Raw genomic sequence first — 23,678 nt, 5'->3', positions numbered from 1 at the left:
GAGGCCTAAAAGCAAAAGCATGATCCAATCAAAGTTCTGCACTCCTGAATGGGAATTGTATAAGCCTTCTGCCTTATACAATTTGAATTTTAAAGTGCTTAATTTTGGCTGGATCACGTCTGCTTAGTAATGCTAAAGGCAACTTTTAAAGCAAGTAAGGCTTTCAAAAGATAACGATTTTATCAACAATAGCCAGCATATTTGTGATATTCCAAAAGTTTGTTCAGGTTTTTTGTTTTTTTGTCTTTTAAAAAAGCCACCATGTATAAAAGATTTTCAGTAAGAAGGGATCTTTCTAAAGATTGAATTGCTTGGCTCCAGGAAATATAACTCAGTATTACTGATAATGAAAACACACACCGTATGGGCCACTGTGCTTTCTAATTAGAACACAATTCACACAATAGTTTTTCTGTTCCTTTGACAGACAAATCAAGGGTCACATCAAACTCAGTATTTCTCCTGTGCAAGCTACAGTGATGAGAAGAACTGTATAGGTTCTTGCAAAAGTTTCATTCATTTTTAGGTGCTTGTTGGAAGTTACCAGTGGACCGTATTGGGCTTATTGTATCATTTCATCATTATAAATATGCTACATACACATATTAATATAATATATGTGTACATATTCTAGGTACCTTATATTGGCATATACGTTTATGCCACACATTTTATTAGATTGATAGGAAAACACTTAATTGTATAGATCGCAGCTGGTGTAGCACTTAATGCCAATCCAATGCTTATGCAGTAACTCGGCATCAGAACAGACTGTGGAACAAAAACTCTCTTGCCTTGTTTTCCAGTTTCCTTGTGCATTCCATTTTGTCCCAACCAGATGCAGAGTCTCCCGAATCAATGCTGAGATTTTATGTCTATCAGTTTCTGAAGATATTTCTGTGCAATGGGCACAGAAAGAATAAACCGAAGTGTCCTGTGTCCCATCCGATAGCAGCCGTAGCCCACCAGTCCAAATATTGTAGCCTTTATAACAAACTTTAGGATTTTACTGGACGTGGATGGAGGAGGCACACTAAGAGGAGGAGACAGGGAGAAAACAAAGTTACTATCCAAACAGGTCATCAGAAAAAGGACCAATCCTTATTCACACCAAATAGTATCATAGCTGCCATTAATTTTATAGGCTTTCATACACTGAATCCTCTATGTCAGTGGTTCTCAACCTTTTCTTCACCACGGACTCTCTTTAAATACCTTTTGTGGCCACAGACCATGGCCAGGGACTCCTAGGATTTAAGATTAAATCATAACATTGTTTTAAGCCTTCGTGGACTCCCTGTGCTGAGTTCGCAGCCCCCCCCCTTCCAGGGTCTGCAAAGAGGTTGAAAACCACTGCCCTATGTATTGCCTTTTAAATTCAGTCAATAAGATGTGTAATTATCTCAAAGCTACCTACTCACCAAACAGCTGATCAGATTGCAGCAGAAAAGATTATTTTGTCGGTTTTTTAAAAAAATATGCTAGATAGCAGCAGAGAAAATGAACTTCAAACTCTTCCATGTATCTCTACTAAGAAGTTCCTTTAAGATACTTTGCAGCCTTACTTACTACAGGTGAAAATCATCCTGGACAGATTAGGCTGTGAACAATAGTTCCCCCTTCTGCCCCCCCCCCCCCAGCTAAATGATAAGAAACCATGCAAGTATTTGTTGAACTCCAACTTGTATCCGAGTCCAATGCCAATTGGTAAGGCAAAAATAAGGACAGTAGTCCAATATGTGTAGCTTATTTGCAATGGTTTGATTTCTGATGCCATTTTCAGCTTTAGAGTGATTCTTCAAGTTTAAAGGAACAGTAAGTATACTTTCAGTTGAATTTTAGTTTTATTAAGGATTTTTTTCCCCACTTTTTTCCTGCAATTGTGGGTAGAGGAAAAGAGAGAAACCACAGCTGTCTGAAGCTCAGAGTAAAGGTAAAGGTAAAGGTTCCCCTCGCACATATGGGCTAGTCATTCCCAACTCTAGGGGGCGGTGCTCATCTCCGTTTCAAAGCCAAAGAGCCAATCTGTCTGAAGACGTCTCCGTGGTCATGTGGCCAGCATGACTAAATGTCAAAGGCGCATGGAACGCTATTACTTTCCCACCAAAGGTAGTTCCTATTTTTCTACTTGCATTTTTTATGTGCTTTCGAACTGCTAGGCTGGCAAAAGCTGGGACAAGTAACGGGAGCTCACCCCGTTACGCAGCACTAGGGATTCGAACTGCTGAACTTTCAATCGACAAGCTCAGCGTCTTAGCCACTGAGCCACTGCGTCCCAGGAAGCTCAGAGTACACATTAGATCTGGCAGAGAGAGGATGCTACAGAGACCATCTGCCAGAGATCAACATATGACAGGTCCCAAGAGGTAAACTTTGTCTGCTATGTCATCTGCCTTGTTGAACATTGCCTCCACCCAACTGTACATTAGGTCAAGCACTTTAGTGTTCCAGAAATCCATAAAGAGCTGGTTATGCCATCAGGTTTGGGGGTCCCTGGCAGTGGTGGGATTCAAAATTTTTTACTACTGGTTTTGTGGGCTTGGCTTGGTGGGCGTGGCATGGCTTGGTGGGTGTGGCAGGGGAAGGATACTGTAAAGTCTCCATTCCCTTCCCACTCCAGGGGAAGGTTAGTGCAAAATCCCCATTTCCTCTCGATCAACTGGGACTTGGGAGGCAGAGAATAGATGGGGGCGGGGCCAGTCAGAGGTGATATTTATCTCCGCTACCAGTTCTCCAGAACTGGTCAGAACTTGCTGAATACCAGCTCTGGTCCCTGGGAACCAAAGGCTTGTTTAAATGGCTCCACTGTCTTGGTGGATGTACTCTCTCCCTCTCTCTCTGCTTGGTATTTATGTTTAGTTTTAATTTTCTCCATTTTAAAATCCTGAATTGATTGGGATCATTACTCAGAACGATGACATCTGATTTTTCTATTTTTAAAAGCATGCTTTTATATATGTATTCTTTTTTACTGACTATTGTATGCCAGCCAGGGTTGCGAGACGGACGGGCTATGTGGATCTGATTAATAAATAAATAGATCTGCAAATCTACAAGCATGGATCCTTCTGACAAATTTAGAGAATCCTTCTCGGGAATTCTGGGACCTCAGCTTAACTTTTCACTAAATGATTGAATTGGCTTCTGACTTGGTCATATAATGTATAGCCCAGTCAACATCAGTGGGGCTGAGTTAAATTTCCATGGGTTCCACTCCAATTCAATTAAACAACCACAACTGAACCCAAAATTTCCGTTCCTAAGCAAGACGATTGTTAAGTGCGTTTTGCCTTATTTTATGACCTTCCTTGCCGCAATTGTTAAATAAATCACTGCGGTTGTTAAATTTTAAAAAATAAATCTGGCTTCCCTGTTGATGTTGCTTGTCAGAAGTTTGCAAAAGGTGATCACGTGACCCTGGGACACTGCCACCGTCATAAATACATGCCATTGGCTAAGCAGCTGGATTTTGGTCATGTGACCACAGGGATGCTGCAACAGTCATGAGTGTGAAAAATGTTCATAAGTCACTTTTTTCAATCCTGTGTAACTTTGAACGGTCACTAAACGAATGGTTGTAAGTCAAGGACTATTTGTACCGATATTTATGTCTCAATATCTACAGGTCACATATATTTTTGTCAGCGAAGAGCTCTTCTGTTTTGAGATCTCATTCCTACTGCTGTTTTCACCATTTGTTTCATGTAGGAAATAGTTTAATAGGCAGTGTACTGGTTTTTGAGATATTTCCTATCTAACCAAAGCCATTTTAGCACAAAATAGTGTGATAACTGCACCTGTAATATTATAGTTTGCACCTATGCCTATTCATCTGCTTTTTTGTTTTTATTCTTGCCTCAAGGTAACTGCAGCCATTGTAACTTATAAGAAAAATAACTAAATCTACCCGAGAGAGAATTACCTCATTATTTCCTGAATATTCAAATCAGTGTTCCAGTTCTTTTCAATCCCTGGTACATGACCCATGCCGACCACCCCAACTACAACAGAAGGGACGCATTTTCTAGGTTCAGCTAGGATGGGAAGCAAAAGAAATAATAATTGGCAGTATCAATGTTAAATAATGTACAGTACTGTTTTAGGGATTCAAACGAATGCATTGTTTAGCACAACTCAATAGGACCAACAGCAAAGGATCTTGGAAGTTGTAGTTCAGCATCAGGAGAGCCAGAGGACTTCCATCCTTAGTTTACAGAGAATGAAAGTAAGTCTCCCTGATACCAGTTTTGATGGACAGATCATCTGCCTGCAAAGCACAAGCTGTAGCATTTAACTTCTATTCTTTTCCTCCGTCTATGATAATTTTGGAATGCTTATCACAGGATAAGCATTCCAAAATAGAAGGAAAAAAGAGGGGGAAGAAGAAATAGAGGAATATGGCTGTCACTCATGAATGCATCTGATTATGATCTTGCTTGAAGAAGTAAGCAGTAACTGGGTAGCAAATTTTTGGATTACTGGATTAATTTACTGTCCTAAATCCCGAGTCATGGTTTGTTCAACCAAGGTGTCTAAGCTAGATATATAAAACATTAAGCTCAAACTTGACATGAAGACAATAACTGGATTGATTCACTAGACTAAGCTAGAATGTCAATTGATTATTTGTACTTAGTGCAACGTATGAATCCAACCACTGTAAACAATGGTTCATGATTTAGCAATGTATGGTTTGAAAATCGTAGTTTAGCATTATGCACAAAACTATTCATTGACACATCCATGAAAAGAGATGCAGCTTTGAGGTTCCTAGATCATATATAGACATGGGCATACTCTCTGTGTTGCTTCAGATCTGACTGTCCAGTTATGATCCTTAATGCGATAAGTTATTAAATACGTGAACAATCACATAATGATTTTAAATTTAAACTTAAGCTTATTGCTTTTTGGCCATTTTGGCTGAGATCAAGAATGTAAACGTAAGTTACATGTTGATTTAATCAACTCTAACAATCTTGACAAAGACCAAAATTGCTAGCTAAAAAAGTTTTTAAGGCACTCCATAATTTAATCTCTTTGCTTAAACTGACTCAATGGTTTATGCAGATTGGTTAGCTTTCTTGAGAAACAACACAGTAGCTGCTGCCCCTGTATAATGTATATAATATATATTTTGGGCTCTGCACTTCAGCATACCTTCAGAAGCACGAGGTAGTTCTGTCCTTTTTGCAGCTTGCTTCAGCATATAGGTCAAATAAATATCTCTTTCTGAAACAATTGTTCGGTGAAGATCTGGAAATTCTCCAATCATTTCTGCCATCATTTGCTCTAGTAAATCCTTTTGTTTGCATTTCTCCACATCATCTTTACTGAAACAAAAATGTCTCAATGTCTTCATTATGTTCTCAGAGGAAAAAAAAAAGATAATGGAAACTGGAAACTAAAACAGTAACAATGAAATGATAGCTATCTTTTATTTTATGTACACTGAGAGCATACGCACCAAGACAAATTCCTTATGTGTCCAATCACACTTGGTTAATAAAAATTCTATTCTATTCTATTCTAATTGAGAAATTAATGACAAGTGTACAAGTAGGAATCAATCACAGACATTAGAACAGGTAGAGATGATGTATTAATAATCTTTCTTTTTTAAAGGATTACTGCTACATTGCAAATTCACTTTCCTTAGACAATAGAAGATACGGTATTCCTTTAATAAGCAATGATTAATCACTTGGAATGAACCACAATGGCAGTGTTTTTCCTTTACTACAAAGCAGGTTTGGAAAAAAAAAATCTGCATAACTAATATCAAAAAGAAATGAGTTAAGCTGCTTTGGATATTACTTAGAAAGAGACTTCTGTGGGGAAAAAATCTATGGATTATGATGGAATTTATATCAAATGAAAAATTTATGTTTGAGGTCAGAAATATGAATTTTTGTTTACCAATCATTAAAAATTATTTCAGGTATAAACCTTAAATACCTTGACAAAACAGGTTTCTACAATGTTTTATATACACACACACACATACATAATTTTAATATTAAATATATTTAATATTAAGTCTAAAATGGTATCAAAATGATACTATTTTGCACCAATAACTGTTTTCTGATGCAACTAAGCTATTTATTTTTTTGGAAAAGAGGAGTTCAGGGTTCACTTCCTACTTATAAATTATTAATTACAAAATACTGTTTTATAACATACAGGGGGAAAGGTCTGGTGTTCTAACTATATTTAGTACAATATCAACTTGAATCCCCAAATATTCCAACTGTACACTTTTTTAAAGGACTCATCATCTACCACAGGATGTAAAAGATAATAAATGACTTCTATAACACTCAACTCAAGCAAAATTGTAAACTGCTCAGTCACTTATGTGAAATGGATGGTGTAGAAATTTGATAAGATAGATCAAATCTATTAGCACTTGGACTTAAATACGACTCCACAGTGCTTTAAAGCAGGGGTCTCCAACCTTGGCAATTTTAAGACTTGTGGACTTCAACTCCCAGAATTCCTCAACCAGCAAAGCTAAGGAATTCTGGCAGTTGAAGTCCACAAGTCTTAAAGTTGCAAAGGTTGGAAACCGCTGCTTTAAAGCATTCTGAATGGTTTACAAATTTGAGCATATTTCCCTCAACAATCTGGCTCGTTTTATCGACCTCGGAAATATTGTTATAAATTATATATGGAGTTTTTCTATACAGTCCATTTTTAAATGTTCTCTGGATGTTGGAATTGTTTATTTTTCTGGTGCTGCTTATTAATAGAATTACTTTTTAAAAAAGGATTTAGAAATGTAAAATTTCTTCAGAAACGGATCCCTCACATTAAGTACGGTAGTCCTCAATTTGCAACCACAATTGAGCCCAAAATTTCTGTAGCTGAGTGAGATAGTTGTTGAGTGAGTTCTGGCCCATTTTACAATCTTTCTTGCCACAGTTGTTAAATGAATCACTTAAGTGGCAAAAGGTGATCACATGACTCCTGGATGTTGTAACCGTCATAAATATGAACCAGTTGTCAGCCATCCAAATTTTAAGCAAGTGACCATGTGGGCATGCTGAAACTGTTGTAAGTGTGAAAAATGATCATAAGTCACTTTCGCTGTAACTTTGGAATGGTCATAAAAGAATGCGGGACTCCTTGTAGTAATTAAGGGGTAACGCAATGACCAGATGATGAAAGAAATATTGAACATTTTGTCATTTGCTTTTTGAAGGTTTGATCTTGCAAGATCAAGATCTTTCAACTAGTGTCCAATACAATCTGGGCATCACAACGGTAGAAAAATGTTCTTTAACTGTGGTGGTAGCAATATAACCTAAATTTATGTAATACCTTCCTGCAAGGGAAGCAACCCTTTGAATAACCATTGTGCGTATTCTTTGCCTGAAATCTGGCTCAGGAGCAAGTTAGACCAGAACTGTTGGCAACAACATAGTTGTAAACAAACTTGGTAGGCATTTCTATTGCCAAGAACGGGCAACAGAAAATTAATACAACAGCTGTTACCTTACTATGCTCACAGAGTGAGTGGGAGGTGTGGATGACTAAAAGTACACAAAACTCATTCTAATTATAAGATGTCATTTCTTTTGAGAGATGTTCAGCCTTGCTTGGCTGTTATGTCGCATATGCTACAACAGAAGACTTGGTACAGCTGAGATACCAAGAAGGAGGCCACTAGGCACAACTCCTTAGTCATGAGACTTTATTTCACATTATTCCCATATCGGTATCCAAGACAGTATCCAAATGGGCCTGGTTTTGCTGTATATGCTAAGTGTGACAGAAGAATTTCATTACTATCTGATTCAGAGTTACAAAGCCACAATAAGAAATAAGATGAAGTTTTTGGATGATAGAGGCCTCTATAGAGCAGAATGCTGCAGTTTAGGGAATTGCATCAGATGTCAGCCCACAAATAGGCAAGGGTGCCCCTCTCATCGTTTTGAGTTTGCTGCAGAGGCTACTCAGTCAGCATGCCTCTTACTTTACCCCCAAAGCAGTTTTTAGACTCCTCTGAAGCATCGTGTCAAATCTTACCTCAGCTCTGTTTCCAAATTAAAACATTTGATTCTGGTTGCTTTACTCAAAGAGCAATAAGGAGAAATTGCTCAATAAGAGCATGAATGGTGGGATGACAGGCACTTAGCCTTTTTTATTCCATCATTTAACACCATTTCCTTTTTAACATGGCCGATACTGTCCACAGGTAATTAAAATGATTGTATATAGGCATTATTGGTTAAAAGTCACGAGCCTTAATCCTTAACTCCGCCCATTCTCATCCTTGGGACGGATCAATATAGTTCAGATTTAAATTAGCCCAATGCGCTTATTCAACTAAACAGACAAAAACAGATATAAAAAAATGTGGGAGATATTTTCATCCATAACTACAGCTCCTTTCATGTTCTTCTAAAAAGGAATTCACTGAAGTTAAATTATTCATTAGGTGCCAACATCTAATATATTTTATAAGATCTTTTGAGCAACTAAGCCAAAACTTCCCATTTTTTTCTACTCTGCCGGCAGAGGGCTTTCTGGAAGCCCTGGAGAATACCCTTTTATACAGTATCTCATCCATCTCAGGTACCCTGTTTCCCCAAAATAAGACAATCGGGCTTTTGAGTGCATGGCAATAAGGCCAAGCGCTTATTTCAGAATTCAAAAAAATATAAGACAGGGGTCTTATTTTCAGGGAAACATGGTGCACTCTGGACTTTTTCCTCCATTCTGCCTGAAATGCCAGCAGAAAAAATAGGGATTTGTTTGGGGCTCAGTTTTAATGCATGCAACCATTTACCAACTGATGCTTATGAACTAGATCAAACAATCTAGATTACACTCTCGCACAAGCAGCTAATAAGACTTAAATATAAATACAGTTGCAAAAAGTAAAAGCAAATCTATTTTTAAAAGCACTAGAAGTCCATGACGGAGGCCCTGTGCACAGGGAAGTAAGAGCTCCACCTAAATCAGGGGTCTCCAACCTTGGCAACTTTAAGACTTTAAGACTTGTGGACTTCAACTCCCAGAGTTCTGGGAGTTGAAGTCCACAAGTCTTAAAGTTGCCAAGGTTGGAGACCCCTGATCTAAATGATATGGTAGTTGTCATTCTGAAAAGATCTGAAAACGTAACAATTTTTCTGAGACTCTGATTTTAGTTTAACTTCTATGTATTGCATTCCCCTTTCGAGTTCAACCTACCCTTTTAATTTCAAGGAAGTACATAAAATGAATAAAATAAAGTCTTCTGAATCTGAAATTTTGGCTCAAAATCTGGCTTTCTCAAATACGTTTTATGTAATTAGATCATACAAATTGGCTATTTATGCCTTTTACTGCAGGATATTTTGAAATGCTTAAATAATATTGTGCTGCTTTGAGTTACATTTTAAATGCAGATTTTTTTTTTCTTCTGGAAGTAAAAACAAGAAAGGCAACTTGTTAATCTCTGCAAATGATCTCCACAATTAGTTAAAAGGTAATTCAGGCATACAGTAGCTTCTATTTGTCTAGCAGCATTCCACTACTTCAACTTTCCTTAAGATTGTGTTAGAATACCCGTTTTCCCGAAAATAAGACCCTGTCTTATATTTTTTTGAACCCCGGAATAAGCGCTTGGCCTTATTTTCGGGGAGGTCTTATTATTTTGGGGCGCATGGAGCAAGATGGGGCTCGTCTTGCTGTCTTACCTGATTTCCAGCTCTGCGTTTAAATATTTTCGGGGAGGGTTTATTTTCGAGGAGGAGGCTTATTTTAGCGCATGCGCTCAAAAGCCCGATTGGGCTTATTATCAGGGGATGTCTTATTTTTGGGGAAACAGGGTAGTAATCCTCAGACAGTTTCTCTCTAAAAAAACATTTTCTCTGAATGCAACATTCTGTCACATGCTTATTTCGTAATAATGCTGTCATCCACCATAGCAATTCTTTATTTATGTTCTGAAGTTCTGCTTACTGGGTGAACTTTGCTATTCGTGGTGGAATAAATATTTTGTATATGTCCTTTTTCACGCAGCGAAACAATTCTACCCTTTGAATTGTTATATTTTTCCTGTGAGTTGCTATATAAATACTGTATTCTAAACTACAGATTTAGCTTGTAAATGTTGCCTACCTCAACATTTGCCCTGATTTTGCTAAAAAAACTAGCACTAAAGACATGCTATCTTCATCCACTCTTTCAATGCATTTACAAATGTTTGCAGAAGCCATCTAGTACCCTTTGAGAACTATGCAATCTATTCACTAATTTCCACACTTATGCCTACCTGATTGGATCAGACAGGAAACAGAGGCCCCAAGCAAGCTTTATTTTTTGCCAGACAGAAAGTGCAGCGATGGCTCTCTTGAATGTGACTGGAATAGGTCTATCTCCAAGATGAAACTTGCAGAAAGGCACTTTACTCGCCTAGAACAGGAATCAGATTAGCGCTACATAAATTTCTAACAGCAAGGATACACAATAATACCGACATCAATGTCTTTGTTCATTTTTATCTTCGTTTATCAGTACAGACAAGCTGCCCATTGGAAGATACGGTCATGGAATAATAATAATAATAATAATAATAATAATAATAATAATAATAATAATAATAATAATAATAATAATGTTTGTACTTTTGGTTCTACTGAATACCCAAGCCAACTACAACCCAGGTTCAAGAAAAAGCTTTTGATATATGTGGCTTCCTGGAAGTAAAATAACAACCAGATTTTACGTGGTATAAATTAAAAATAAATGACTGGGGGTTTAAGGCCCAGCGCAAATAAAAAGACTGAATGGGTCTTGTGGGGAACGGAGGGAGGGGGAGGATGGTTGCAATTAAAAACTCCTTTTTCCAAGTAAAATCATTTCTGACGTTCCAAATTGCTAAAATGTTTTAGATTTGAGTCAGCAGCAGGTGACTAAAGAAAATGCACATATATTTTGTTTTTATACTATACAGCAGTGATGGCTAACCTTTTTGCCATCGCGTGCCAAAAGTGTGGGAAGTGTGGGGGGGTCACATGCACGTGTGCCCACACCCATAATTCTATGTGTCCCATCCCCGCGCATGTGCGCGCGACCCCCCCTCCCCATGCTTCCCACACTTGGCACGTGATGGCCCGGTGGGCCCAGTAGACCCATTTTTTGCCCTCCCCAGGCTCCAGAGCCTTTCTAGAAGCCTGGAGAAGGTGAAAACAGCCTTCCCCACACACCCCCAGAGGCCGTCCGGAGACCAAAAACGGCCTGTTTGCCGACTTCCAGTGGGCCCAGAAGGCCCGAAAATCAGCTGGCCTGCGCTGGAGCTAAGCTCATGTGCCCACCAATATGGCTCCGCGTGCCACCTGTGGCACTCGTGCCATAGGTATGCCATCATGGCTATACAGACTGAAGGAGCAGTTAGACTGGGAACTTAAATATATGGATCAACCACACCAGGAGAATTCATTTCATCAATCAAGCAACTCTAGAACACTTTTTGGATTCTGGCTGCCAATATTATCCCTGAGAATTTAGTAAGGCAACACCACTGTTCAAATTAAATTGAACGTTGGCTATATTTATCTCTTTCATTTTAGTTATCATCCATCAGATAGGCTCAAGGGTTCAATTTTAACTAATATTTTCCCGCTAAGCTTAAATGTTCAAGAAAGGCTTAATCACCAAATACCCAGAAGTAATATTGGCATGAAGAAAAACATGTCTTCAGAGCAAACAAGAGGACAGTTCTGGGCCCAGCTGTGATCTAACAACAGTGCTTCTCAATCTCAGCAACTTTAAGATGGATAGATAGTTTTCGACTTACAACCATTTGTTTAATGACGGTTCAAAGTTATGAAAAAGGTAACTTATGATCCATCCTCAGAGTTATGACCATGACACCACCCACACAGTAATGCGATCGATGTTAGGGAGCTTGTAACTGGCTCACATTTACAGTGGTTGCAGCATTGTGGGGTTGTGTGATTGTGACTTTCCAAGTTGGCTTCTGACAAGCAAAATCAACTGGGAAAGCTTAATTCATTTAATGACTGTGTGATTCACTTAACAACTGCACAATTTGTTTAACTGCTGCAGTGCTTTGCTTAATGACTGTGTTAAAAATGGTGATAAAATCAGGTCCATGTGATGACTCACTTTGTTACCCCATCAATTTATGATGGAAGTTCCAATTTTGGTTGTAAATCAAGGACTACATATAGGGATTTCAATTCCCAGAATTCCCCAGAAAAGCACATTGCTAGAGGTAGGATTTTGCCAGCGTTGAAAAACATTGAGCACCACAGTTATATGCTAATAAATGCCAGAATACAGGTAGTCCTCATCTTACGACCACAATTGAGCCCAAAATTTCTGTTGCTAAATGAAACATTTGTTAAGTGAGTTTTGCCTCATTTGACGATTTTTCTTGCCAGAGTTATTAAGTAAATCACTGCAGTTGTTAAGTTAGTAACACAGTTACTAGGTGAATCTGGCTTCCCCATTGATTTTGCTTGTCAGAAAGTTGTAAAACGTGATCACATGACCCGGGACATTGCAACTGTCATAAATATGAGTCATTTGCCAAGTCTCTGAATTTTGATCACATGACCTTGGGAATGCTGCAATGGTCAGAAGTGTGAAAAACAGTCATGTCACTTTTTTCACTGCTGTTGTAACTTTGAATGGACACTAAATGAACTGTTGTAAATTGAGGACTACTTGTATTTTGAAATCTCTTTCAAATTTGGCTATGCACCAAACACAATCCTTACAGATCTTTGATATTAGCACTGAGATTGAAACCTATAGTAGAGAAGCACAGACTTCAATGGGGGTCTAGGACAACTCACACCGTGGGACTATTCAATGCTGTATTAATCATTTCATTTACATACTTTTATTATTGGTGACCATGTTTTTGTTGAAATTATTGGAACTCTTGTATTTCTGGATTGAATTTATTTTATTACTTTTGGTCATAGTTTGGTTGAAATTAAGTTTTGTATTTGTTGAATTGTCCTGCGGTGAGTTGTTCCACGGCATTGTTGGACGCAGCGAGTTATCCCATTCTGTTCGATGGATTATTTTTAAAGCTGTTTTTTTAAAAAGAATTTATTTCCCTTTTTAAACAGTAGAAATTGGCCTAGGAGAATCTGATGAAATGAATGGATATCTCCATATATATTTTTTAGCTGCTAGTCTTTTGCAATTCATAGTTATTGCCTCAGGGAAAAAAGTATTGTTATTTTTATTTTAAACTCACCTCTTTGAAAGCTTCCCTGAATTCACCTCCAGGAGCCATTCCTAATTGTTCCGTGATATGTGCAGACACTTTCAGCAGCAGCATTTGCATCAATCCAGACATGAGCCCATTCTGACATGAGGGAGGAAGAGACATCATTAAAATGAATGTGTTAATCTTGAATTGAATAGAAGAAAAGACAAATATAATTCCATTAACACTCTTGTGAAAGCGGAAAAATAGCTATTCGACTATTTGGAGATGGCTTACTACCAAATTTCTTACATACATATAAAGGGTGTGTTTGTGTGTGTGCACACACACACATACACATAATGATGATGAGCGAGGAGCACAGTGACAAGTTCTGGTCCTATCTTAGGCATAGAAGTTGGCTCTTTCAGCCCTTAACAGGGAAGTCAAAAACCATCTATCTACCAGCCAGCACTGGACTAAAATGCTAGCTTATATTATTTATTTGATTTCTATAGCTGCCCATCTCATCAAGTGACTCTGGGCAGCAGCCATCATAAAATAATAAAAACAGTTAAAAACAATTAAAACAGCACAAAATAAATACAAACTGTATCAAATAAAACTGTTACTGTGCATGGCAATACAACCAGGAAATGTGCCCCTTAACACAGGGGTCCCCACTCCCATTCCATGAACTGGCACCGGTCCGTGGCAGGCCAGAAACCAGGACGCGCAAACAAGCAAAGCCCCATCCATGGGATGCAGACAGCATGTGAAAGCACACCTTCCGGTCCACAGAAAAACATCTCCACAGAACCGGTCCCTGGTGCCAAAAGGTTGGGGACCGCTACCTTAACACACACAAAGACTAGGCCAGTGATGGCTAACCTTTTCAGCACCGAGTGCCAAAAGCACGCACCCATAATGCAATGTGCGCGCAACCCCCCGTGCACCCCGCCCCCCGCACATGCGACCCCCCCATGCACACCCCATCCCCCCGTGCATGCACGAGCAACTCCCCCACACACACCCCATCCATATTCACATGTTTCCTGCATGCACCCCACCCCCATGCATGCGCGGCAGAGCCCCGAAAACCAGCTGGCCAGTGTGAGGCGTGCACACATGTGTGGTGGAGCTGAGTTGGGGAAAAAGGCTCGTGTGCCCGCAGAGAGGGCTCTGCATGCTACCTGTGGAACGCGTGCCATAGGTTCACCATCACGGGCCAAGGTCCATGCATACAACCAAATCTTCACAGTCTTGCAAAAGGCCAGCAGGATCGGGGTCATCCTGATATCTGAAGGGAGAATTTTCCAGAGGAGAGGGGCTATGGCAGAGAACCGAAGTCTCCAGGTTCTTGCTACCTGACATTCCTTCGCTAACAGGACCTGTAACATGCCCAATCTACCTGACTAAACTGGAAGGGTAGGAACAACCAGGAAGAGACAGTCCCTAAGGTAACATGGCCCCAAACCACGAAGGCTTTCGAGGTGACTAGACTATCCACGCCCTGCGAGGTTATAATTTCTTTAGCTAAACAGAATGACCACCGGGGGGGGGGAGCAGTGGGAGCAGTAGCAACTTCTAACTTCTTGCCAGCTTCCCCATTTGCTTGTGGAACTCATGCAGAGACCTTCCTCCCTTCCCCTTCCCCTTCCCCTTCCCCTCCCTTTCACAGCAGGCAGGGGTTGAGAGACTGGCGGAGTAACTGTCACAAAACATTGAAACTGAAGATTATGACGGCAGCAACAGTGCTACATCAGCCTGTAGTGCTGAAACAATTTCCCCAAATTTCATTCCCTTGGAAGTCCTGGGTCATGAATTTTGGACACATTCTAGAAGTTAGCCCATTTGAGGTATCTTGATTAAAAAGCTGTTGCTCTATGACGCACCACTTTACCCGGTTAAAGGTTATGACAATGAGAATGTTAGTAATATATAGATAACAGTACCCTAAATTGCGTCTGGAAACACACTGGTAACCATTGCAGTTCAGGAAGCAATTGTCTTACAATATGTCAAATATCCAACATCCTTCACTTCTGTGAAGCTTCTGAATGCTCTTCATGGGCAGCCCCATGTAGAGCACATTGCAGTAGTCAATACAAGAGCTAACGAGACCATGAATGACGATGAACCAAGCTTCACAATCCAGGAAAACCTCAACTGGCACATCACTCTAACGTGTGCAAAGGCCCTCCTATATATGATCCATAACATTCAGTGAAGAGGCCTGCAACGTTCACTGATTCAGACTAATGATAATTATATAGCTATAATCCAAAGGTTACTAAAAACTCTTTAGTCATCTGTTAGAAGAATCAAAACAGAAGAAAATACTTCTAAAATTATCTAACTCGTTCTAGCCTAATAATGTTTATTGTTTCAACCTTCTTGTCAGGGAATACTAAAAATAATTCCCCAAATAAATCAGCAATTGAATGGTCCAACACAACATCCACTTTATTTTCTTGCTACAAAAAACAAAAAGGTTTATTCGTTTTTTTAAATTGCTGATTTTCTACTTTAAAAACAATTATGTAACATTCTGCTCCTTTGCTAATAATAGTATGGTCTTAGTTGAATTTCTTTGCCATCAGACAGTACTTTTACGTTACGACAAAATTTCTAAATGTCACTGGTGCATGTTGCTGTTGTTGTTATAGTTAATCTTCAATTCAATTCACAATTTGGGACTGGTAAAAATGTAACAGTTCAAGTTGTTGTTGTTATTATTGTTATTAACATATGGCATTGTTACATGAGCCAGCAGATCACAATGCAATTGCAGAGTAGTAGTTTGGCTTGCCAAGATACCAGCCCTGTTGTAGGACACACTTCTGCGCTTCCCAAGGTGCTCCACAGGAAGGCAAGATGGCTCCACATCAGAGAGAGAGACGAGTAGCCCTTCCTGCAGTGTCACCCAAGGCCCCCTCCCTTTCCGGAGCTGCCTCACAAATGGGCACCGCAAATTGGAAGGTTCAGACCTGTCATCTGACTGACTGCACAGAGCACCAATTCGTCTCCCCACCAAAGTGGTACCCATCTATCTACTTGCATAGAAAATGCTTTCAAACTGTTAGGTGGACAGACACTGAAGCAAGTGACAGGACCTTACCCTGCCACATAGCTCTAGGGCTTGAAATGCCGGAACTGAGACCACCTCCAGAGTCATCAAGTCACTGAGCCACCGTGCCTCTCATTGGTGCATGTTAGTATACATACATAAAGACTGAACAAAGTTCTACATTGCCAGTTTGTACGAACTAAAATATTCAGAGAACAGCACTGCAGACCATACTAACACTTAAACAGCTTCCCCTAAAATCATTTCACTGTTATATGTTTTATCAGTTTTTTTTAATCGAACAGAGTTCTTTATTGACAGAAGACCTCTACCCCACTCCCAAAAAGGAAAAAAGGATTACATTTTCTGTTTCCAAATGCAGATTAGAAAATCATTCGGCTTTAGGTACATCATTTTGTAGACATTGTTGTAACTTCTACATGTTGCAATGTTTGCAATACGTAACAGGAAACAGAAACTACTTCTTTAGGATGAGTCACAGGTTACTGATCACCCATTCTCTGCCCATACTCAATAAGGAACAAATAGAAATGTTTAGAATATGAAGTCCAGTCTGCCAAGGATATTATCGAAAACTTATTACATGTCTTGGTTCTCTTATCTGCACATTGTTGGAAGTTTCACCAAATAATCACATTTCAAAATGTTGATTTATTAGATTGTCCTGCCAAAAAGATATGACGTAACTGAAATTTTCATTTTTTAAATCTTCTTGAGTTGCATTTGGGGCTCTCTCCCTCAAACTATTTAGAGTCACGGTGGTGCAGTGGTTAGAATGCAGTACTGCGGGCTACTTCTGCTGACTGACGGCTGCCTGCAATTTGGCAGTTTAAATCTCACCAGGCTCAAGGTTGACTCAGCCTTCCATCCTTCCGAGGTCGGTAAAATGTGGACCAGATTGTTGGGGGCAATATGCTAACTCTGTAAACCACTTAGAGAGGGCTGTAAAGCACTGTGAAGCTGTATATAAATCTAAGTGCTATTGCTATTTAGGTTATGTATTTTAAGGCTATGTGAACTGTTAAGAGTCAAAGGTGCTTCAGAGGGTTTGAGGGTTCAAGCATAGCTTCTGTGTGCAACTCCTTTAAAGCAGCAGCATTTTTCTCCCAGGATCAAATGGCTGTTGAGCAATTCTGGAAGAGCCTTGTTTATACATACCCCTGCATACTCTGGAGAGTATTTCCTTCTCCACCATTAAAAACTGGTCTTTCCTCTTCTCTCTGCTCCTTGTTTTACTTGCAACCTACATGCAATGGCTCATTTCAACTTTAAACAATAAAAAACGGACACAATGTCCAGAGCGTGGCTGAGCAAAGGAAAAGGGACCAAATCACATTAGCTCTTCACACAACACTGCAATTCACCTCCATACCCCTTCTGAAAAGCAGTGAACAAGAAGTGATTGTTAGATGATAGCTCTTTGGTTGATCCCAGACTTAAGGTTAGAAACACCTACCCTGTTTCCCCCAAAATAAGACATCCCCTGATAATAAGCCCAATTGGGCTTTTGAGCGCATAGCAATATGGCCAAGTACTTATTTCGGGGTTCAAAAAAATATAAGACAGGGTCTTATTTTCAGGGAAACATGGTAGGACAGGAGTATCCAACCTTGGCAACTTTAAGATCTGTGGACTTCAACTCCCTGATTATGGGAGTTGAAATCCAGAAGTCTTAAAAGTTGCCAAGGTTGGACAGCCCTGACTTACATAAAAGAAATGGTTTTGACTCGGAATGTGAAAAAGCAATGGAACCTCAAAAACAATCCTTTTCTGAAGGAATTTCAGAAAAAGTTGGAAAATTTAAACTTACACAAGTTTATGCTTGTATTCACACTGTGCTCTAATGCTGTGCATACTTATTTTAAAAGACACCTCTGGAAAAACCATGATGTCATATTATACACTCAACACCGGCCTCAGTCGCAGCTGATTATAGAAGTAAAAAAATTATGATTTGAATCTCTTTGTGATGAAGTATCTCACGCACCCAAAACAAGTGGACTTTATCACCGAGGAACACATACCTGCTTTATAGCTTGCTGAAGCTTCTCCAGGTTGATTTCTTTGGCTTCCTTTAGCAAAGTTCTTTCATCCATTTTTAACATAGAAACTCTATACTGGCACAGCTCGACCACAACCACATCAGGCTGTACCTCCTGTATTGTCTGCAAGAGATGGATTCAGGCTCAAACCTACAGACAAAATTAAAAAGAACCAACCTGCAACCTTCTATACTAGAGTGCCGAATAGCTTCATCAGAGACCTCTTTAAAAACGCAGAAAAGTATAATAAATGTTTGGGTTCTGTTTTGAAAACTTTACATGTTTAAAATAGCTAAATGTAACTACATTATTAAAATGACTTAAATTATCTTTTTTAAAAAAGAACTTTTTTAAAATACTAGTTTTTCTAAAATTCTTATAGAAGTCAACAAAACAACCCTTCTTTTTATGTAAAGAAAGGAATTCACATCAGGACTTTTGTCCTAAAAAGGTTTTCACACACTCCATTTTCCTTTAAAGCTTCAATGTTGCATTAAAGCCACAAAGAGATCCTCAAACTATATACACATAGATTACGTTTTTATGCTACAAAAATGATCTGATAGAAACTTGAAATAAAGGTACATTCTCTTCAACCATAAAGGAATTCCTTTTCTTGCATTTTACAAAAATATGCAAGATTTCATAGAAGACTATCTATTAACCCCCCCCCCCCCTTGCAAATATCAATAATTACCTTTACTACATCTTTTTTGCTGCTATCGCTGAAGTGGGCCGTGCCAACGACATAAACTTTGGAGCCCTCTTCAGTTGCAAATTCCGTCACGGTGCTTGGAAGGCTGGGCTTCTTTTGTCTCTTCTTCATCTTCATCTCCAGAAGTATCTTTAAGGCATCTGCATCAGCTTTGTGTATGAAAACAGTGACATTCATTCCAAATGTTCATTGGCTACCCTTCAAAATCTATGCAATGGAAGTGACTAGACTAGACTAAGTTTACTAAGCTACTTTTACTAGATTAACCTCCATTTTGGGTTGTGAACTGTGGGGACAAAAACAGGAAGGCTTCCAAATGTTTACCTAAAACCTTCCCATGCCATTCACTCTTTTTGCGCACCATTTTGAATCTGTTTGCAAAAGCCTTAGCATCCTCTCCTGTTGCTTCAGTGCCATCAAAAAAAAAAAAAAAAAAAGGCTGTGTTAAGGGATTCCAGCTGATTCTTTGAAGGCATAAACAGTTCACAGGTGTAATATAGTTCTATACAATCCAATTTTGCTGCATGTCAACAATAAAAAAAAAAGTCATACCAAAGACAAGATGATTCACATTTGTCACTCTCTATTCCAAATCACTAAATTGGAGAGAGTTGTTGTTTGCACGGGCAATTTTTCATAGAACACTTACAATTTAAATATCATCAAACAAGCTAAGCAGCCTGCCCACAAGAATTAACTTGTTTTACTCTAGCCCTTAAATCAGAAAGCAGAACATCAGAGTTATCTGTAATATAAGATCTCTGTTCAGGAGGACATTATAACTATAAAAATCCTATTTACGCCAGCTTTCCTCTTAATGCCAAAACTTTGCAAATAATTGCTAACCTGTCATCCTATGAGCTACCTGGCTCTTAAAATACTCAGAATCAGCAGTGCTCCATCACAACTCTAACACAATTTTGAAATTAACCCTTACAGTCATTACTATACTAGACCAGCCAGTTTAAGCATTCATTGTTGATGAAACATTATTTCATTTAGGGATTTTTTTAGATACAAATATTCTATTTCATCAAAATACAGTAGATTAAAAAGCCAGATTACCGAAAGCAACAGCTCTAAACACAAAGCAAAATTAATGGGAACCACTGTCCATTAAATCCTATTTTTCTAGTAGCTTCCTGCTACACATTATTCTAAATGCCTCTGCCTTTAAATTACCATATCTTTCGTGGTATAAGAAGCACTTCCCCCCGAAAAAAAGTGGGTGAAAAAATCTGTGTGTCTCATACAACGAATATTGTGGTGGGGGTTGGGGGTTGGTGAGGCACCGATCAGCTAGAATGGGCCATGGTGGCTGTGGCGAACGGGCCATGCCGAACAGGTGATGGCAAATGGGCCGCGCCAAACGGGCCGCAACGGAAAACGGGCCACGGTGGTGAATGGGCGCGACGAACAGGCCAGATGAATACTGGATGGATGCTGGGAGGCAGAGGCAGATTTTTTTTTCTTGTTTCCCTCCCCAAAAGCTAGGTGCGTCTTATAGTCCGAAAAATACGGTACTTTAAGCAAATAGTATATTACAACGGTCTCAGCCAATGCTGCAATGTCTGTGTGTCTCATACAACGAATATTGTGGTGGGGGTTGGTGAGGCACCGATCAGCTAGAATGGGCCACGGTGGCTGTGGCGAATGGGCCATGCCGAACAGGTGATGGCAAATGGGCCGCGCCAAACGGGCCGCAACGGAAAACGGGCCACGGTGGTGAACGGGCGCGACGAACAGGCCAGATGAATAGTGGATGGATGCTGGGAGGCAGAGGCAGATTTTTTTTTCTTGTTTCCCTCCCCAAAAGCTAGGTGCGTCTTATAGTCCGAAAAATACGGTACTTTAAGCAAATAGTATATTACAACGGTCTCAGCCAATGCTGCAATAACAGGTTTATTTTTTTTAACCAATGGAAGTTATAAAAATATATCAGAAATATATTGTGCATATAGAAGCTTCCAGAATAGCTTTACAAGAACAAAATGTGGTTCATTCTACCTTGTCTAATATGCCATCTATTCTGATACATGTGTAGGTTAATCCAAACTAGAAGTGTTTCTAACACAGAGGTGTCAAACTCACGTCGTCACGGCGGCATCACATGACGTATCGGGACTTTTTCCCCCTTTCATTAAACCGGGCGTGGCCAGCGTGTGACGCATCTGGTCTGTGGCCTGGAGTTTGACAGCTCTGTTCTAACACACCAAGCTCTCACTCTTTAGGCTACAGCAGTTGTAAACAAGGCTTAATTTTCTGTGAGAAGCCCTAACTCTAATCAAAATGGCTTTGAAAGAAAACTATGAAGCAAACTGGCTTTCCAACAAGATAAAACATACAAATATTTGATGCAATGTCTGAAGCATCTTCTGGCCCGTCTCCTTCTGCATTAGGTAATGGTTCTGGTTTGGCAACAGTCTGCATGGAATAAAAATAAAGAATGCAGAACAAATTTTTTAAAAAAATATTTTTACATTCCAGTTTACACCACTCAAATTCATTCACTACTGGTATTGGTTGTAGGTTAAGAAACAAGTCAACTTACAACTTCAATTATTTTACTACTTGGAAACAGGCTGTAATTGAAAAACCCAGGCAATTCCAAGTGTACAGTATATGGATAGTTTACAATGAACTTACAAGTTACAATGAACTGATCTAGAATTATGGTTGTGGTGATTATTAAGGGATCACCATGTGATTGCACCTGATTTTACAAGCCGTCTTTTTTCTCATGGTTGTTAAATGAATGCAGTGGTTGTTAGGCGAAGCCATTGTGTACAGTGGGTATTTTTTTGCCAGAAACCGGAAGTAAATGCTAATTTCTGGCAAAAAAATGCCGTAAATCGTGGTCATGTGGCCAATGGGACTCTGCCAATGGCTATAAATATGGGCTGATTGCCAAGTGCCATAAATGTGATCAGTTGACGGGGGGCAGCCATTGGATCTTTGAAAATAAGTCATTCATCACTCTGAGGAGGTTAACTGAAAATTTGAACAGCTCTAAGTGACTAGTCGTAAGTTGAGGACTACCTGTACAGTACCTGCCCTGTTTCCGCCAAAATAAACATCCCGATAATAGGCGCAATCGGGCTTTTGAGCGCATGGCAATAAAGCCAAGGACTTATTTCAGGGTTCAAAAAAATATAAGACAGGGTCTTATTTTCGGGGAAACACGGTACCTGAAAGTAACAATACTGTAACATATTAATTAACAGTTAGCCATAAATGTACTGAGCATATAGCAATGGAGGCAGGCGAGTTTTTTTCTTCCTTTTAGAAGTTAATGGCTTTAAAGGGATGGTTCTCAACCTTCCATGTAAATACATTTTGGGCTATTTGCCACCAAAAGATTCGTTGGATGGAAATCAAGCACACCCTGCCCTCTCCATTTGAAACAACAGGCAAGGATATAATCCTATTTCCTTAAGGCAAGTCAATGATAAATAAAGTAAGCTGTATTAAGGGAGTTCTGTTAAAAAAAAAAATTATACCCATCTTTTTATTCAAATTAATGCTCAAGGTTTAATAAAAAAAAAAAAAACAGAGTGGCAGTATATAATGCTACAGTTCTCCAGGTGGAAGGAAAATCTATTGGGGATTTCACTGTCACAGTGTGTACTTTGTTAATTTATAGTGCCCTGCAGGGCAAGTATACACAAGAGTGTAGCCTCTGATACCCCAATTTTTCAAGGCCTAGTAGATGGATAACCTTATCTTTAGATCAGTCAATCTGTCTAACCTAGCCTTCCCCAATTTAGTGCCTTTGACTCTGCCTGCTGGGAGCTATGAAAGTTTAAGTTCAACACATCTGGAGCTTATGAGGTTAGCTTTCATCTTCTGCTTGTACACTGCAAACAACTGCTAAATATACCAGAAGTACTTCTCCCACCTACATGCCATATTGTAATTTGCAAATTTACCTCTTGTTGTTGATCCCCCTCCATCGCCGGAATGTCCCTTATTCTTACCAATCAAATGAGACCTATGGAAGAGAAAAGAGAAGCTATCAGGACACTGTATTGACAAAGTTTAAAGTATCCAATCAAAAAGTACCAGCTCAAGACACTAATCAGGGCTAATCATAAATGTCTGCTTAAACTCCAGTATCCTGTCAAAGCTGAAATCCTTTGGCAGGCAGTTCTTTCAGCCAGCTCCCAGAGATGAGAGGGAGCCTAAATCCAAGCAGAAAGCAGAGAGGCAGCACATTAAGATAAAGAGCACAGGGTATCTCAACCATGTAGGGGAGGCTCAGCACAGGCCATGCATACAATCTCTTCACTCAGGGGCTGAAAATCCTGTTTGGATTTCAGCAGGGAAGATTTTCAGCCCCTGAATAGAAAGGAGCATGGTAAGGAGCACAAGGTGGTCAGAGGAGTGAGAGAAACCCTGGGAAACTCGGTAAAGGCTGCACATGAGTGTCTCTTCACTCTCCACTCAGAAATTCTGCCTGGATTTTGGCAAGGAGGATTTGTAGCTCCTGATCAGAGACTCCCAGGGTTTCCCCCCCACCCACCCCAAGGCTCCTTACCTGGGATTCTGTCCACTTAATGAGCTATGAGATAACTTAACAAGTATAACCTGGAGTGCTGGGTTTGCAGTCATTGAACAAAGCAGTCATGTGGGCATCTTGTTTAATCA

The 23,678-nt window shown here is 39.5% G+C and overlaps 1 protein-coding gene across 1 annotated transcript; it reads right to left on the bottom strand.

Annotated features, from left to right (window-relative positions):
* Positions 1 to 246: 246 nt before the first annotated feature.
* Positions 247 to 22,998, bottom strand: TRABD (TraB domain containing). Its single transcript, XM_070947365.1, has 9 exons — positions 22,961 to 22,998; positions 21,377 to 21,455; positions 19,014 to 19,180; positions 18,299 to 18,439; positions 13,232 to 13,342; positions 10,268 to 10,407; positions 5,161 to 5,333; positions 3,923 to 4,034; positions 247 to 1,033 (listed from the first exon to the last, which is right to left on the bottom strand). The coding sequence occupies exons 1-9, from the start codon at positions 22,982 to 22,984 to the stop codon at positions 856 to 858; spliced, it is 1,125 nt and encodes a 374-aa protein (XP_070803466.1). The 5' UTR covers positions 22,985 to 22,998; the 3' UTR covers positions 247 to 855.
* Positions 22,999 to 23,678: the final 680 nt, after the last annotated feature.

This window comes from Pituophis catenifer, unplaced genomic scaffold, assembly GCF_029215685.1.
Source record: "Pituophis catenifer annectens isolate HBS135680 unplaced genomic scaffold, rPitCat1.0.hap2 SCAF_7, whole genome shotgun sequence".
NCBI lineage: Eukaryota > Metazoa > Chordata > Lepidosauria > Squamata > Colubridae > Pituophis > Pituophis catenifer.
This window is presented reverse-complemented; position numbering and strand designations above follow the sequence as displayed.

Excerpts from the sequence above, each read along its gene's own strand:
- TRABD (XM_070947365.1), bottom strand. The coding sequence starts at position 22,984 with ATGGAGGGGGATCAACAACAAGAG. Across the intron at positions 13,343-18,298 it reads TTCAGCAAGCTATAAAGCAG|AATGGGCTCATGTCTGGATT; the intron begins GTATGTGTTCCT and ends CCCTCATGTCAG. Across the intron at positions 1,034-3,922 it reads AATATTCAGGAAATAATGAG|TGTGCCTCCTCCATCCACGT; the intron begins GTAATTCTCTCT and ends TCCTCCTCTTAG.